The following is a 19,060-nucleotide window of genomic DNA, read 5'->3' as shown; positions in this document are numbered from 1 at the left end:
AGGACCACCACACAGCCCCCAGGGATGGTGTCCTTGGCCTGGGCATGACAGCTGGCACCAGGGGGGTAGGGGTGGGGGTTCTGAACTAAGCTCTAACATCTGTCTCTAATGGGAATATATTTCAGTCAGTCAGTCAGTCAGCCAGCCAGCCAGTCAGTCAGTCAGTCAGCCAGCCAGCCAGCCAGTCAGTCAGTCAGTCAGTCAGTCAGGAACTCAGCCTAGGGCTGTTTGCTGATATGACTTCAAATCGATATCGGGGCACCCTGGGCAAGACCTACGCTGAAAAGACTATCAGCGGGATTTTAGCGGAAGTATCGCCCAAGGGAATGACGTTGATGCTTTACAAAATCAGTTTACATTCTCCGCAAATGAAACAAGTGTTGTGATTGGTCGGGAAAATATCGTATACCCGGGGGAAATACATTTTGACTGGTGTTCCGGAGGATACGTCCGCCGATAGCTTCTCTGCCTTATACGTTGTGACCAGGCTTTTCTTTTCGCAGATATATAAGTAAGCATGGGACCGAGGCTAATATCGGGGTTATTTCAAACTTTTGCCTCTATTGCGGTTAATGGATTCTGAGAAAGAAATGTTGAAAATAGAATATCTGCAATTCTGCAGATGCGTTGTGAGATGGTAGTGGGTTCGTGATGATTTGTTGATGTATACAAAAAATGTAAAGAAATATATCGCCAAAAAACACTGCCTCTCAATTAATCGGTAAACCTACAAGACCAAGGTCTCGGTCCCAGCAAATAGACTTCAAGTGAGCAGCTGTTCCAACATCTGCAAGCTGAACTCGTCAGTCCTGCATTCCCTGAACGCATAACTAAACATCTTAACATGTTTACACTTAATGATTATAGGCTGACCAACGCCACATCTCCTCGGAGAGTCGTCCTATCCCACGGTTTATCCTTTTGACCAATATTCTATCTTGTATATGACAATTACATTTAACTCGATGAACTAGCAAACACGTGCTGCATAAATAATTGCTATTAATTGCCGATACCAATGTCGTAAAAAAAAAGAAAAAGGTCAAATAATTGCTGTCTGCGGTGTCTTAACGGCTGCATTCCCTGGACCCTGACTGACAACAAAACATCTTAACCGCATAATACTAGTGTGTTGTTTTTCAGTTTTCTTTCTGTTATCGTGGGGGGAACGCTTTCACTGGAAATATCCGATCACTGTCGGTGTCACGAACGTGCTTTGCTCAGGGTGGGACTGTCGGGTCTCTGCTCTAACATGTGGAGTGTCTTTCTTGAGACAACTTGTTGTGATTTGACACTTGAATAAAGTTGAATTTATGTGGTACAGTATGTGTGTCGGCTTGTTCATCTGCTATTTTCAGCGAATTATTTACTTATTTTGAATTTTGAAAGATTTACTATGGATTTGAAGAAAAAAAAACACTTTACCACCTGTATGGGCTGTATCCAGTCTCCCTGTATGGGCTGTATCCAGTCTCCCTGTATGGGCTGTATCCAGTCTCCATGGTACCACCTGTATGGGCTGTATCCAGTCCACCTGTATGGGCTGTATCCAGTCCACCTGTATGGGCTGTATCCAGTCCACCTGTATGGGCTGTATCCAGTCCACCTGTATGGGCTGTATCCAGTCTCCCTGTATGGGCTGTATCCAGTCTCCATGGTACCACCTGTATGGGCTGTATCCAGTCTCCATGGCAGGGCTCGAGATTAACGGCGTCCCGACGTCCTGGGGACTGTAAAATATCTATTTGGGACATAAATGTATCTCATTCGGGACGGTTTCGGGACGAGAGGAGTTTTTACACTGAAAATGCGCATTTTGTGTGCAGCGATGAGCAGCATGAGAATTTGCCGTGCCGTCAGAGTCAGACAGTTGACAACAGCAACAACAACACACACACTATACATTCACCCAACGGAATCATAGGAATTATATTGCTTTTGCCCCGTGGATGGGACATTTAGATTGAAAAACTATCGGTTGGAAGCGTGCATAAAACCATGGTTGTGTGCCACAGAAAGGTTCCATATGGACATGGGGCTACAGTACTACACCAACGTTTAACGTTAGCTTCCATGCTAGGCTTGCTAGCTGGCATCGGGAGGCATACTATCATCCGACAGAGCAAGGAGCAATGCTCCGAGGTGCGCTGCGGGTCGGGAGAGGGTTGCGGTTAGGTTTAGGTGTCTGCCCCGGGGGAGGTTAGGGTTAGGGTGAGGGAGGAGGTAGGTTGTCGTTCGGACCAATGCTCCGTCGGATGAAAGTATAACTGCACTCGCTGGCATCGACATTAAATAAGTATATATCCTCTGAAGCAACAGATGTTTTCTAATGCTCAGATTGTTCTGGAATTGCTGCCCCAACACTGTGTCTTCGTCTTAGTATTCCCCCTAATAAAGTTGTTTTTATTTGTTTTCTCATGCCAACCATGTAATAGACATTTGAGTATTCATATACCTGCATTGCTGCACGTTATCTGTTGGTCTTGATCAAGTAGCCTACACCAAAGTTTTATAAGCTACTGTAGTCACTATTCATTGATTCACTGGTAGGCTACACCAAAATAACAAAATCCATTTGAAAATAAATATCACTGTTCTCAGGTCGAATATTGATATGCGATTAAAATATGATTAATTTAGATTAATTAATTACAAAGCCTCTGATTAATTCGATTAACATTTTTAACCAAGCCCTATTTTTCATCTGGGAGCATTTTGACTAAATCAGTGTATCTACAGAAGAAACATGAAGCCAAACAAATAATGTACTGCATGTATTCAATACAGTACATTATTTGTTTGGCTTAATTGTATTTCTATTACAATAGGAATACAGTTATTCATTTCACAATTTGAGTGGTGCTTTTTTGTACTTTTTTTCCCCCCGGGACGGTATACATTTACTTCGGGACGGTTCAAATTGTATTTTGGGACGGTTCCGGGACGGTGGTGAAAAAAGTTAGTCTGGAGCCCTGCTCCATGGTACCACCTGTATGGGCTGTATCCAGTCTCCATGGTACCACCTGTATGGGCTGTATCCAGTCTCCATGGTACCACCTGTATGGGCTGTATCCAGTCCACCTGTGTGGGCTGTATCCAGTCTCCATGGTAACAGTGTCTCTGGTTGGTCCTCGCCTCTCTGAGTTCCTCTCTACAGTATATCGGTGGTTCTCAAAGTTTTTGGCTGAGGAGGAGCCTCGGAAATGCTTTGGCCATATGTCATATATTAACATAAAGTCCTCAAATTATACTTATGTTAACTTGTAAAAAATAAAAGACAATAAATTGTATTACTAGTCATTCATCTGCTAGTTTAATAGACTGAAGTAATTAAAGCATGGGTCATGTTTGGAATTGGAACAGCTGAAATCAATAATATATCAGTATTCTGATATTGGGCCTCGTTAAGTGAAGGTGGGGCCGCCAGTTGCCCATGTATACTTTAGAGGCAGTTCACCACTTGTAGCCTCTGTCTGTCTGTGTGTCAGTCAGTGTGTGGCATGCTGGCTGTTAGGGCTGGAGGAGGTGCTATTAAACTGACTTATCTCCTCTGCGATAACATGGAAGGGTTCACGAAGGCATGGGAACCAGTCTTGGATACAGTGGACCCTTCTAGACTGCGCTTCAACGGTTGTGAATAAAACAAAGACTCTGGTGACAGTCAATCACGTCAAGACTGTGGTGTACTTGTTTTGTCTTGTTTGTTTGTTTCTTCCCGTCTGTGCATTGTAATGTCTGTATCGTGGTACTTGTTGTTTTCCTATGTTGTGTTCAGGGACGAAATGTTTTCATAATCGTCATGGGGGCCCGCCACGCCCAAGACACAAGACAGAATGTTGTATGCATGTTGCAACAGTGTGAGTGAGGCCTTTCACTTTCCCACAGCAAGAGTGACAAGAGTCTCTAACTGACAACAACAACAACAACGACAACACAACCCCCGGTGACCGTTTAGCTTCCGAACACAGTTTGAGCATTTATAATTCAGTATAGCTCTGGTAGTTAGGGTGGCCAGACGTCCGGTTTCACGCCGGACAGTCCGGTTTTAGACCCACCTGTCCTCCTCCCACCTCAACCTCCGGCTGGACAGTCGGACACATAATTGTCTGTTTTTTTGTGATATACAATGCTTGTGTCATAACTGTCATTTACGTCGTCTGGGTATTAAAATCTCCGCAGCGCTGCTCAGCTCCGCAGGGAGCCGGCCACACTCCCTCTGTCAAGAGAGAGGAGACGTTCGTAGTGTTGCCATGTCCGCTTAATTATAAGCGACTTTGGGCTTGTTTTATAAAATAGCCTACTAAGCCTAGTCAGGCTTCTTTTGGGCTTGTTTTCATAGACATGGTTGCTTGGTTCTCTTCCAAAACCTGGCAACACTGCCAGTGGGACGGTCGGTTTGTTTGTTGTGGAATGTGTGCTCTCACAATCACTTTAGGATAGTTAATGCAGAGATAAATGAAATGTAAAACTACATTTAATGAGCAATGGAGCAAGGAACTCGACATCATAAAGAAAGGGAGGCTAAAGCACTGTGAACATATAGGCTACTGGCATCATACTATGTCCCACACCGATGACCATAAGACTATAAAAAAAACCCACAAGAAAGAGATTAAACATAAAACATATCTAAACATGAAATAAAATAAATGTATTATAAAATGAATGGCCTTTGTGGTACCCTATCATTTAAAAAGGTTAATTTAATTAGCAAATATATGTTCTCTGTGGACATAATGCTGGAGATGATGGTGGTGAAAACCAGGTGCAATAGTAGTAGTAATAATAATAATAATATCTGGGAGGGGGGGGGGGGAGCGAATCTGGGGGGGGGGGGGGGGGGGGGGGGGGTCGGGGGAGCGGGCCCCGCAAAAGTGTCCTCCTTTCTGAGGTCTTGCAGGTGGCCACCCTACTGGTAGTGGATGGTGTAATGTGTCTGTGGAGTGTGGACTGCTTGTTTGTTTGCTTGTTTAAACCAAACTCGAAGGAATAGGAATGCATTGTTGGTACCAGTGTTGTTTTTGGCTGCAGATTTTGATTTTTAGTTTTGGTCATAGTCTCTTGAATAGTTTTCACTTAGTTTTAGTCACATTTTAGTCACCCGGAATGTTTTAGTGTTTAGTCTTGTTTTGGTTGACTAAATGTCCTAAGATTTTAGTCTACTAAATTGACAGTTAATTTAGTCAACTAAAATGTATTTTGGTAGGCCTTGATGCCGTCGTAGTGAGCTTGTAGATCGGCTATTTTCAGCATGCAACTAATTGTAAAATTACTTATACTGGATCTCTTCCACTAGTCCCTTCCTAACATATTTGTTGACGAAATTGTCAGTATATTTAGTCTTAGTTTTAGTCATCATAGCTTAGTTTTCATTTAGTTTTCATTTAGTTTTCATTTAGTTTTCATTTAGTTTTCATTTAGTTTTCATTTAGTTTTCATTTAGTTTTCGTCGGTGGAAAAATTAGTTTGACTTGGCTTTCTTATTGTTGTACACCTCCACCAAACAGTTGTGTTTGCCTTCATCCATGAAATGTTTGGACCCCCAGGGGACCCCAGCAAAATGACACTTTACAGTCTAGTTTCCTTTCTTTCTGTAGTTACTTTTAAAATCAAAGATCATTGTCATCAGGTCAGCACATGGGAGACAGATAATGCTTATACATGTACAGTACACATCATTCTTCACACCTAACATTATATCAATGCGTAAGTGAAGCCACAGCCTGGCTGGACAGTAATTAGTCTGCATTACTCAGCTGACCTCACTGGAGTGCTAGCTGCGATATGCTGTTGTTTACGTGAAGCACTATACTGTACACTAACATGGTCACTTTTGCACTCTGCTACTTATGTGACTGTTTATGCTTATGTTTGTTCACTATACAGTTCATGTTTTCTCTGTTTACTGACTGTTTATGCTTATGTTTGTTCACTATACAGTTCATGTTTTCTCTGTTTACTGATGCACATGTATAGCAGAGAGGCTCAGAGCCTCTGCCTGATGGCTTCAAAAGTATTTAATATCTAAAAGTCTTTAATATCTAAAAGTCTAATATCTCCCCCGGTCCATAGGGATATCCCTTTGGTCTAGTGGTTAAGATGTTGGACTTTCACGCGGGAGACCCGAGTTCGAATCCCGGGCGTTACACACATACACTTGTACAAGTAAGACGCGCAAACGCGGGAAGCGAACGCAGCTCATAAATTGCAATAACAACAATTCGAATAAATTATGTACTTTTTTTAAGGTTTTTTTTAAAGTTACATTTTGCGTGTGTGTGCGTGTGTGTGTGTGATACAGTTGTGCCCTCTGGTGGCGGGCAGGTGGTGTTACAGCGTGACACACACACGCACGCACGCACACACACACACACACACACACACACACTCGCTATAAGTCGTGTAAGTCACTCTGGATAAGAGATAACATCTGCTAAATGGCCTAAACCGAACTGAAACTGAATGCGCACAAAGCACTCTCTCTGTCGCCGTAACAACTTAAGCCCATATAAATACGTCTTCGTGCGAAGAAGAGGCGAAAGAGCCGATCTTGCTAAACGTCTCAGACTTACGAATTGATGTCTGTCTGTCTTTTTTTGTCACAGAGAGGGCCACAGACGGGGGTCTGCAAAACGAGGACTGGACTCTCAACATGGAGATCTGTGACATCGTCAACGAGACGGAGGAGGGGTGAGTTGTTACCAGTGTTTTTATGTGCACCATCGGTGTGTTTTGGAGCAGTGGTTCAGTGTTTTTATGTGACCCATCGGTGTGTTTTGGAGCAGTGGTTCAGTGTTTTTATGTGACCAATCGGTGTGTTTTGGAGCAGTGGTTCAGTGTTTTTATGTGACCCATCGGTGTGTTTTGGAGCAGTGGTTCAGTGTTTTTATGTGACCCATCAGTGTGTTTTGGAGCAGTGGTTCAGTGTTTTTATGTGACCCATCAGTGTGTTTTGGAGCAGTGGTTCAGTGTTTTTATGTGACCCATCGGTGTGTTTTGGAGCAGTGGTTCAGTGTTTTTATGTGACACATCGGTGTGTTTTGGAGCAGTGGTTCAGTGTTTTTATGTGACCCATCGGTGTGTTTTGGAGCAGTGGTTCAGTGTTTTTATGTGACCCATCAGTGTGTTTTGGAGCAGTGGTTCAGTGTTTTTATGTGACACATCGGTGTGTTTTGGAGCAGTGGTTCAGTGTTTTTATGTGACCCATCAGTGTGTTTTGGAGCAGTGGTTCAGTGTTTTTATGTGACCCATCGGTGTGTTTTGGAGCAGTGGTTCAGTGTTTTTATGTGACCCATCAGTGTGTTTTGGAGCAGTGGTTCAGTGTTTTTATGTGACCCATCAGTGTGTTTTGGAGCAGTGGTTCAGTGTTTTTATGTGACCCATCAGTGTGTTTTGGAGCAGTGGTTCAGTGTTTTTATGTGACCCATCGGTGTGTTTTGGAGCAGTGGTTCAGTGTTTTTATGTGACCCATCGGTGTGTTTTGGAGCAGTGGTTCAGTGTTTTTATGTGACCCATCAGTGTGTTTTGGAGCAGTGGTTCAGTGTTTTTATGTGACCCATCGGTGTGTTTTGGAGCAGTGGTTCAGTGTTTTTATGTGACCCATCAGTGTGTTTTGGAGCAGTGGTTCAGTGTTTTTATGTGACCCATCGGTGTGTTTTGGAGCAGTGGTTCAGTGTTTTTATGTGACACATCGGTGTGTTTTGGAGCAGTGGTTCAGTGTTTTTATGTGACCCATCAGTGTGTTTTGGAGCAGTGGTTCAGTGTTTTTATGTGACACATCGGTGTGTTTTGGAGCAGTGGTTCAGTGTTTTTATGTGACCCATCGGTGTGTTTTGGAGCAGTGGTTCAGTGTTTTTATGTGACCCATCGGTGTGTTTTGGAGCAGTGGTTCAGTGTTTTTATGTGACCCATCAGTGTGTTTTGGAGCAGTGGTTCAGTGTTTTTATGTGACCCATCAGTGTGTTTTGGAGCAGTGGTTCAGTGTTTTTATGTGACCCATCGGTGTGTTTTGGAGCAGTGGTTCAGTGTTTTTATGTGACCCATCAGTGTGTTTTGGAGCAGTGGTTCAGTGTTTTTATGTGACCCATCAGTGTGTTTTGGAGCAGTGGTTCAGTGTTTTTATGTGACACATCGGTGTGTTTTGGAGCAGTGGTTCAGTGTTTTTATGTGACACATCGGTGTGTTTTGGAGCAGTGGTTCAGTGTTTTTATGTGACCCATCAGTGTGTTTTGGAGCAGTGGTTCAGTGTTTTTATGTGACCCATCAGTGTGTTTTGGAGCAGTGGTTCAGTGTTTTTATGTGACCCATCAGTGTGTTTTGGAGCAGTGGTTCAGTGTTTTTATGTGACCCATCGGTGTGTTTTGGAGCAGTGGTTCAGTGTTTTTATGTGACCCATCAGTGTGTTTTGGAGCAGTGGTTCAGTGTTTTTATGTGACCCATCAGTGTGTTTTGGAGCAGTGGTTCAGTGTTTTTATGTGACCCATCGGTGTGTTTTGGAGCAGTGGTTCAGTGTTTTTATGTGACCCATCAGTGTGTTTTGGAGCAGTGGTTCAGTGTTTTTATGTGACCAATCGGTGTGTTTTGGAGCAGTGGTTCAGTGTTTTTATGTGACCCATCGGTGTGTTTTGGAGCAGTGGTTCAGTGTTTTTATGTGACCCATCGGTGTGTTTTGGAGCAGTGGTTCAGTGTTTTTATGTGACCCATCGGTGTGTTTTGGAGCAGTGGTTCAGTGTTTTTATGTGACACATCGGTGTGTTTTGGAGCAGTGGTTCAGTATTTTTATGTGACCCATCAGTGTGTTTTGGAGCAGTGGTTCAGTGTTTTTATGTGACCCATCAGTGTGTTTTGGAGCAGTGGTCCAGTGTTTTTATGTGACCCATCAGTGTGTTTTGGAGCAGTGGTTCAGTGTTTTTATGTGACCCATCAGTGTGTTTTGGAGCAGTGGTTCAGTGTTTTTATGTGACACATCGGTGTGTTTTGGAGCAGTGGTTCAGTGTTTTTATGTGACCCATCGGTGTGTTTTGGAGCAGTGGTTCAGTGTTTTTATGTGACCCATCGGTGTGTTTTGGAGCAGTGGTTCAGTGTTTTTATGTGACCCATCGGTGTGTTTTGGAGCAGTGGTTCAGTGTTTTTATGTGACCAATCGGTGTGTTTTGGAGCAGTGGTTCAGTGTTTTTATGTGACCCATCGGTGTGTTTTGGAGCAGTGGTTCAGTGTTTTTATGTGACCCATCGGTGTGTTTTGGAGCAGTGGTTCAGTGTTTTTATGTGACCCATCAGTGTGTTTTGGAGCAGTGGTTCAGTGTTTTTATGTGACCCATCAGTGTGTTTTGGAGCAGTGGTTCAGTGTTTTTATGTGACACATCGGTGTGTTTTGGAGCAGTGGTTCAGTGTTTTTATGTGACCCATCGGTGTGTTTTGGAGCAGTGGTTCAGTGTTTTTATGTGACCCATCAGTGTGTTTTGGAGCAGTGGTTCAGTGTTTTTATGTGACCCATCAGTGTGTTTTGGAGCAGTGGTTCAGTGTTTTTATGTGACCCATCGGTGTGTTTTGGAGCAGTGGTTCAGTGTTTTTATGTGACCCATCGGTGTGTTTTGGAGCAGTGGTTCAGTGTTTTTATGTGACCCATCAGTGTGTTTTGGAGCAGTGGTTCAGTGTTTTTATGTGACCCATCGGTGTGTTTTGGAGCAGTGGTTCAGTGTTTTTATGTGACCCATCAGTGTGTTTTGGAGCAGTGGTTCAGTGTTTTTATGTGACCCATCGGTGTGTTTTGGAGCAGTGGTTCAGTGTTTTTATGTGACCCATCGGTGTGTTTTGGAGCAGTGGTTCAGTGTTTTTATGTGACACATCGGTGTGTTTTGGAGCAGTGGTTCAGTGTTTTTATGTGACCCATCAGTGTGTTTTGGAGCAGTGGTTCAGTGTTTTTATGTGACCCATCGGTGTGTTTTGGAGCAGTGGTTCAGTGTTTTTATGTGACCCATCAGTGTGTTTTGGAGCAGTGGTTCAGTGTTTTTATGTGACCCATCAGTGTGTTTTGGAGCAGTGGTTCAGTGTTTTTATGTGACACATCGGTGTGTTTTGGAGCAGTGGTTCAGTGTTTTTATGTGACACATCGGTGTGTTTTGGAGCAGTGGTTCAGTGTTTTTATGTGACCCATCAGTGTGTTTTGGAGCAGTGGTTCAGTGTTTTTATGTGACCCATCAGTGTGTTTTGGAGCAGTGGTTCAGTGTTTTTATGTGACCCATCAGTGTGTTTTGGAGCAGTGGTTCAGTGTTTTTATGTGACCCATCGGTGTGTTTTGGAGCAGTGGTTCAGTGTTTTTATGTGACCCATCAGTGTGTTTTGGAGCAGTGGTTCAGTGTTTTTATGTGACCCATCAGTGTGTTTTGGAGCAGTGGTTCAGTGTTTTTATGTGACCCATCGGTGTGTTTTGGAGCAGTGGTTCAGTGTTTTTATGTGACCCATCAGTGTGTTTTGGAGCAGTGGTTCAGTGTTTTTATGTGACCAATCGGTGTGTTTTGGAGCAGTGGTTCAGTGTTTTTATGTGACCCATCGGTGTGTTTTGGAGCAGTGGTTCAGTGTTTTTATGTGACCCATCGGTGTGTTTTGGAGCAGTGGTTCAGTGTTTTTATGTGACCCATCGGTGTGTTTTGGAGCAGTGGTTCAGTGTTTTTATGTGACACATCGGTGTGTTTTGGAGCAGTGGTTCAGTGTTTTTATGTGACCCATCAGTGTGTTTTGGAGCAGTGGTTCAGTGTTTTTATGTGACCCATCAGTGTGTTTTGGAGCAGTGGTCCAGTGTTTTTATGTGACCCATCAGTGTGTTTTGGAGCAGTGGTTCAGTGTTTTTATGTGACCCATCAGTGTGTTTTGGAGCAGTGGTTCAGTGTTTTTATGTGACACATCGGTGTGTTTTGGAGCAGTGGTTCAGTGTTTTTATGTGACCCATCGGTGTGTTTTGGAGCAGTGGTTCAGTGTTTTTATGTGACCAATCGGTGTGTTTTGGAGCAGTGGTTCAGTGTTTTTATGTGACCCATCGGTGTGTTTTGGAGCAGTGGTTCAGTGTTTTTATGTGACCCATCGGTGTGTTTTGGAGCAGTGGTTCAGTGTTTTTATGTGACCCATCAGTGTGTTTTGGAGCAGTGGTTCAGTGTTTTTATGTGACCCATCAGTGTGTTTTGGAGCAGTGGTTCAGTGTTTTTATGTGACACATCGGTGTGTTTTGGAGCAGTGGTTCAGTGTTTTTATGTGACCCATCGGTGTGTTTTGGAGCAGTGGTTCAGTGTTTTTATGTGACCCATCAGTGTGTTTTGGAGCAGTGGTTCAGTGTTTTTATGTGACCCATCAGTGTGTTTTGGAGCAGTGGTTCAGTGTTTTTATGTGACCCATCGGTGTGTTTTGGAGCAGTGGTTCAGTGTTTTTATGTGACCCATCGGTGTGTTTTGGAGCAGTGGTTCAGTGTTTTTATGTGACCCATCAGTGTGTTTTGGAGCAGTGGTTCAGTGTTTTTATGTGACCCATCGGTGTGTTTTGGAGCAGTGGTTCAGTGTTTTTATGTGACCCATCAGTGTGTTTTGGAGCAGTGGTTCAGTGTTTTTATGTGACCCATCGGTGTGTTTTGGAGCAGTGGTTCAGTGTTTTTATGTGACCCATCGGTGTGTTTTGGAGCAGTGGTTCAGTGTTTTTATGTGACCCATCAGTGTGTTTTGGAGCAGTGGTTCAGTGTTTTTATGTGACCCATCGGTGTGTTTTGGAGCAGTGGTTCAGTGTTTTTATGTGACCCATCAGTGTGTTTTGGAGCAGTGGTTCAGTGTTTTTATGTGACCCATCGGTGTGTTTTGGAGCAGTGGTTCAGTGTTTTTATGTGACCCATCGGTGTGTTTTGGAGCAGTGGTTCAGTGTTTTTATGTGACCCATCGGTGTGTTGGAGCAGTGGTTCAGTGTTTTTATGTGACCCATCGGTGTGTTTTGGAGCAGTGGTTCAGTGTTTTTATGTGACCCATCGGTGTGTTTTGGAGCAGTGGTTCCAGTGTTTTTATGTGACCCATCGGTGTGTTTTGGAGCAGTGGTTCAGTGTTTTTATGTGACTCATCAGTGTGTTTAGGAGCAGTGGTTCAGTGTTTTTATATGACCCATCAGTGTGTTTTGGAGCAGTGGTTCCAGTGTTTTTATGTGACCCATCAGTGTGTTTTGGAGCAGTGGTTCAGTGTTTTTATGTGACCCATCAGTGTGTTTTGGAGCAGTGGTTCAGTGTTTTTATGTGACCCATCAGTGTGTTTTGGAGCAGTGGTTCAGTGTTTTTATGTGACCCATCAGTGTGTTTTGGAGCAGTGGTTCCAGTGTTTTTATGTGACCCATCAGTGTGTTTTGGAGCAGTGGTTCCAGTGTTTTTATGTGACCCATCGGTGTGTTTTGGAGCAGTGGTTCAGTGTTTTTATGTGACCCATCGGTGTGTTTTGGAGCAGTGGTTCAGTGTTTTTATGTGACCCATCTGTGTGTTTTGGAGCAGTGGTTCAGTGTTTTTATGTGACCAATCGGTGTGTTTTGGAGCAGTGGTTCTTCACGTCAAGGACCCCCAGATTGACACTAATTAGCCCACGGACCCCCATTTGAAAAGATATGCCAGGGACCCCCCCCCCCCCCCCCCATAACCCATTCTGACCTGAGATCTGATTCTAAACGAGGTTTCCACTGGACACACACTGGTCTGAATAAGAGAAGATTTTTACGGCTCTAGCAGTGACCCGTTTAATTTCAAGGACCCCCAGTTTGACATGCATATTAGTCTACACCGTGCCACCGTGCAACACCACTTGGTTGCATGTTGAAAATTGCCGATCTACAAGCTTGCAGCGCGACGCGTTGTGAGCTTGTAGATCGGCTATTTTCAACAAGTGTAAAATCAGCCATTACGACGCCATCAAGGCCCGCCAGAATACATTTTAGTCGACTAAACGAACTGCAGATTTAGTCGACTACAACTAGACTAACACTAAGTTTCATTCCAAAGACTATGACTAAACTAAAAATAGACATTTGCTGCCAAAAACAACACTGTATACTATTGTGCAGAAGCTCCGGTTTCTGCCTGGTTACAGTTGTGTTTCCACAGCGTATACTCAATTGTTTCACTTAAGTAAAAGTATACCAATACTGCAATTTAGAACTACTTCGTCACAAGTAAAAGTATACGGAACTGAAAATGTATTTGAGTAAAAGTACAAAAGTATCGGCATTAAAATGTACTTAAAGTACTAAAAGTAAAATTTCACAAATTCAAAATGTGTAGAAAAATCGCCAAAGTAACTAGTAACTAAAGTTTCCAAATGACTGTAGTGGAGTAAAAGTACACATTTTGGCTCCGAAATGTAGTGGAGTAGAAGTAAAAGTATTGGGAATTGGAAATACTCAAGTAAAGTAGAAATACCTCAATTGTACTTCAGTACAGTACTTAAGTAAAAGTACTTAGTTACTTTCTACCACTGATCAATGAGCGAGTCAGTGTGTGAGTTCACCATCAGGTCAGGTCGCCAGGTCCATGATGACTCATGCAGACCCGCACTGACACTGCTGTTGTCTCTCACTGTTGCCAGATCTTGTGAGAGAAACAGGTGGACACAGGTCTACGGAAACGAGCCCAAAAGAAAAGATCACATGCGCGCGCACGCATGTACGCACACACGCACGCACACACACAAAAACGTAAACAATGTGAAAAATGTGGAATTGTTCTGGAACATTTTATACACCAGATCAATCCAATATAGACCAGTCATCTAAGAGGGTCCCTGGCAAAACATATGTTCAGATGGGGGTTCTGTGGACAAATCATAGACTGTAAAAAATATGGACAAAGCGTTCCCCGGGTCTAACATGAACGTAAAATGAAGCCTGTAATAATATGCTAATTCCTGATGTAAGTCGCCATCTTTGGTACCAGCTGGCCATTGGCTGGCTCCGTTTTGTATACCAGCTGGTCATTGGCTGCCCAGACAACGAGGCGGGACTTCCCCCCTTCTTCTCCGTTGGTTTTTATTTTGACTCGAGTGGGAGGGGAATCCCGATCATAGACTGTAATGGTAGCCACGCCCCTCAGAACATACGCGATGTTTTCTTTTCTTTATGGTCATTTTTTTAATTAATGGGACCATAATTTTCCAAAAAGAATATTATGACATTAGAAATGAGACTTTAAACTAGTGACTGGAAGAAGAAAGTATTCATGACCATGTTTATTAAGGTAATACAGTCTAGGTGAAGTTGGGCCAAAATACATGGGCCTCTATGGAGCTATGGGGCTTTTTGGGTCCGGTCCAGCGCCACAACAGGCCATTATATGAACTACCGATTTCAAATGAGGCTTCACGAAATATCTGGCTGACTGCCCCCCTGGGACAAATACATTGTTTGTATTAATTTGTGGGTCCCTGGCGTGAAAACATTTGAGAACCGCTGGTTTGAACAACATTATAGGAAACAAGCCCAACGTCCGCCTATAATAAGCAGACTTGGCAACCGAGGAGTGACTGATGAGGGCCAAGAATCATTTTGTATATTACGCACAAAACGTAAACGTAAAATCACACCTGTGTGAACTGAGTGGTGCAACTCACCTCTCCCCCCCCCCTCCCTCTCTCTCTCTCTCTCTCTCTCTCTCTCTCTCTCTCATTAGCAGGCAACAGTACAGCACTATCTCTCTCTCAGTTTCTGGCACAACAGCGCCCCTACTGGTACTTATAGTCATACTGGTGCTCATTAATGTCACATACATACAGGCGGACACGGACATTGCTGCTCCTTGGAGTGGTGGCACCACTCAAAAATCAACTGTTTTGACCAATGTCATCGTATGTGAAAATTGTCACAATTTTTATTAATATTATAATTATTTTTTGCAAATAATTTTCCCAAATTGTCTGAAATAGTGACAATAGCATAAAATAGCAGCTCTCCAATTATTCTATTCTATATGTTTTAGCTCCTCCGGGCTAGTGAGTGACGCGGTCGTACGACACGGGTGGTAATAAACCGGTGCTGAAGTGGTTCAACATTTTTATGCAGATGTTTTTGTTTCCGCCATTCTATGAGCTCTGTTTCTCTTTATCGTGCACATTCCTGACACCCACGTGCGCACGCACGCACACACACACACACACACACACACACACACACACACACACACACACACACACACACACACACACACACACACACACACACACACACACACTCACACACACACACGCACACACACACAGCACGATCTATATTGGCCCCAGCGGGAAACACTGGAGTGTCTTGTGTTCTGTAGAAAGTCATTCATTTATAGGCAGCCTCACGCTATCTGCACTGTTGTGGGAGAGAGAGAGTGCAAAGAATTCCAAAAATCTTCGCCGTCGTTTCCTTTGGGGACAAAAGTTGTGTTAATAATCGAGGATTAACGTTCAGGCCACACCACGAGTTCCTGGGAAGAGAAGCAGAGCAATCGCCAATTGTTTTAACCTCTGGCAACCTCAGAAAGTCAACGTTTTCTTACTTACTACAGTAGGTTTAGAGAGAGAGAGAGAGAGAGAGAGAGAGAAATGTACATGATATTGGTAATTTTACAAAATGTACTGTACATGATATAAGTAATCATCACCAATGCACCTTTACAAGTCGGTAAAGGTAAAATAACCAACAGCTAGGTTTGAAGTTCAGAAAATGACAGTTACTGTAATGTAACCTTCAAAACCATGAACAACAACACTATTGAGTCGACCTATCGGTATCCTGATAAGATATACCAACGCCCACCAAAATACATTTTAGTCGACTAAATCAACTCTAGATTTAGTCTAGACTAAAACTAGACTAACACTAACACTTTCCGGGTGACTAAAATGTGACTAAAACTAAATGAAAACTATTCAAGAGACTAATGGACTAAAACTAAAATCAAAATGCGCTGCCAAAAACAACACTGCACACAATGAACCGCGTATAAATAAGTCTGAAGTGGTCACCTCGTAGTGCAGCAGACGGTGTCACATGATTGGTCACCTCGTAGTGCAGCAGACGGTGTCACATGATTGGTCACCTCGTAGTGCAGCAGACGGTGTCACATGATTGGTCACCTCGTAGTGCAGCAGACGGTGTCACATGATTGCGGAGAATGACAGAGTCTCGGGTCAACAACGCGACGCGACGACAAGCCGACAACGTCGCCGAGCTTGAAGATCAGGTCGATCTACAAGCTCACAACGCGTCGCAGCGCAACGCATTGTGAGTTTGTAGATCGGCTTTTTTCAGCCTGCAACTAATTGTAAAATGACTTGTAATGGATCTCTTGTCCACTATAGTGACTAGTCCCTTCCTAACATTTTATTTTATTTGTTGACGAAATTGTAAGTTTATTTAGTCTCAGTTTTAGTCATCATAGCTTAGTTTTCATTTAGTTTCGTCAGTGGAAAAAGGTAGTCGACAAACATTTTCCGTCTTAGTTTTAGTCGACGAAAACAACACTGGTATAGGCCCCAAATAAAATGTGTGATTTTCTTAACAGGCCCAGAGATGCCATGCGGGCTCTGAAGAAAAGACTGAGTGGAAACAAGAACTACAGAGAGGTCATGCTGGCCCTGACGGTACGACATGTTACTATTCATCACATGTTCTCTACGACATGTTACTATTCATCACATGTTCTCTACGACATGTTACTATTCATCACATGTCCTCTACGACATGTTACTATTCATCACATGTTCTCTACGACATGTTACTATTCATCACATGTTCTCTACGACATGTTACTATTCATCACATGTTCTCTACGACATGTTACTATTCATCACATGTCATCTACGACATGTTACTATTCATCACATGTCATCTACGACATGTTACTATTCATCACATGTCATCTACGACATGTTACTATTCATCACATGTTACTATTCATCACATGCTATCTACGACATGTTACTATTCATCACATGTTACTATTCATCACATGTTACTATTCATCACATGTTACTATTCATCACATGTCATCTACGACATGTTACTATTCATCACATGTCATCTACGACATGTTACTATTCATCACATGTTACTATTCATCACATGTTACTATTCATCACATGTTCTCTACGACATGTTACTATTCATCACATGTTACTATTCATCACATGTTACTATTCATCACATGTTACTATTCATCACATGTTACTATTCATCACATGTTCTCTACGACATGTTACTATTCATCACATGTTACTATTCATCACATGTTATCTACGACATGTTACTATTCATCACATGTTATCTACGACATGTTACTATTCATCACATGTTACTATTCATCACATGTTATCTACGACATGTTACTATTCATCACATGTTACTATTCATCACATGTTCTCTACAACATGTTACTATTCATCACATGTCGTACCGTCAGATAACATGTGATGAATAGTCATAGATGATGGTATGACATGTTACTATTCATCACATGTTATCTGATGGTACGACATGTTACAGTTCATCACATGTTATCTATGACATGTTACTGTTCATCACATGTTATCTTCCAATTGTTCCAATTTGAACACTCTCAGAGTTACAGACCTGTAATTCAGGGCTATCTATTTGTGTTTCTGATAATATTATTGCCCATTCATTTTGTGTGTCCGTGTCAAAAAATTTATGTTGACAAAAAATGTCCACCAGCGACGACACCTGGCGGTGAAGGCACAATAATAATAATGAATTGCATTTTTATGGCGCTTTTCTATGCACTACGTGCCTACTCAAAGCGCTTACAATGGTTCATTTATTCATACATTTGGAGGTGAAGGAGCGTCCTCACTTCCCACCCCCCAATCCAACCCTTGATGCTGAGTGTCAAGCAGGGAGGGCACTGGGTCCTTTGGTAGAGTCTTTTGGTATGACCCGGCCGGGGATGGAACCCCCGACCTCCCAGTCTCAGGGCGGACACTCTGACCACAAGTGACTCCCGTTGAGACCTGCCGCCGATTATGCACATAATCTTCTAAATCCTAACAAGTTTTTTGAATAGAACTTGTATGCTGCGCTGTATCAGTGCTTCTTCAAACTCATTAAGACATTATACAGTACACCCTAATTGGCTGCCCGACTGCCATCTCAAAATATTTTTGTTCCAGGGATCTCCAGAAGAAAATATATTTTTAGTTGGCTCTGGGCGGGAAACCCCTTTTTGGTGTACTTTTTTGTTGTGTTATACTTTAGCTATTGAAAAATAGCAGATCTACAAGCTCATAGCGGTGCACCGAGTGCCACGCTACGAGCTTGTAGATCTGCATTTTTTTATCGTAAAATCTTTGAATATAAATTCTTTCAGAGCGAACGTTTTTAACTCAAATCTTTGCTTCTGGGGGGGGGGGGTCCCTGGAACAACATGTTTTCAGATGGGGGGGCCAATTACATATATTTTTGGGGGTCCTTGACATGAAAATTTATATGAGAACGACTGACATAGAAAGATGGACTTTTCAAGAAAACTGTCAGGATTTAGAATGCATTTGTAGAATCGTCCTCGGGTCTAAATGGGTTAAAGTCGACGACCCCCCCGACATTATATAGTAATTGGCTGCCGGCTGCCATCTCAAAATATTTTGTGCCAGGGATATATCCGGAAGAAAAGATGTTATTAGTTGGCTTTAACAAAACCAAATCTAAATGAACACTCCTTCTTCCCCTCCTATCCGCCTGTGCTGTGTCGCAGGTGTTGGAGACGTGCGTGAAGAACTGTGGCCACAGGTTCCACGTGCAGGCGACACACCGGGACTTCATCGAAGGCGTGCTGGTCAAGATCATCTCCCCCAAAACCAACCCTCCCACCATCGTTCAGGACAAGGTGCTGGCCCTCATACAGGTACCAAAACCAACCCTCCCAACCATCGTATACAGGACAAGGTTCTGGCCCTCATAAAGAAGACAGCCATGCAACAGCCATGTGACAATGTTGTGTCATGAAACCATGTGACTCCCATTGGAAATGCATTGAGGCGGCCATGACACACAGAAGACACAAGTGT

At 43.0% G+C, this 19,060-nt stretch overlaps 1 protein-coding gene across 1 annotated transcript in view; it reads left to right on the top strand.

The window, feature by feature from the left end:
- tom1l2a (target of myb1 like 2 membrane trafficking protein a) overlaps positions 1 to 19,060 on the top strand; it is a 90,557-nt gene that overhangs the window by 28,849 nt on the left and 42,648 nt on the right. Inside the window, exons 2-4 of the mRNA XM_083780930.1 lie at positions 6,606 to 6,690; positions 16,543 to 16,621; positions 18,748 to 18,897. Of these exons, the coding sequence (XP_083637056.1) occupies positions 6,606 to 6,690; positions 16,543 to 16,621; positions 18,748 to 18,897 (314 nt within the window). The remainder of the gene's footprint in view (positions 1 to 6,605; positions 6,691 to 16,542; positions 16,622 to 18,747; positions 18,898 to 19,060) is intronic.

This window comes from Protomyctophum parallelum, assembly GCF_964188405.1.
Source record: "Protomyctophum parallelum genome assembly, chromosome: 13".
NCBI lineage: Eukaryota > Metazoa > Chordata > Actinopteri > Myctophiformes > Myctophidae > Protomyctophum > Protomyctophum parallelum.
The sequence above is the reverse complement of the archived record's forward strand: the minus strand, read 5'-3'. Positions and strand labels throughout refer to the sequence as shown.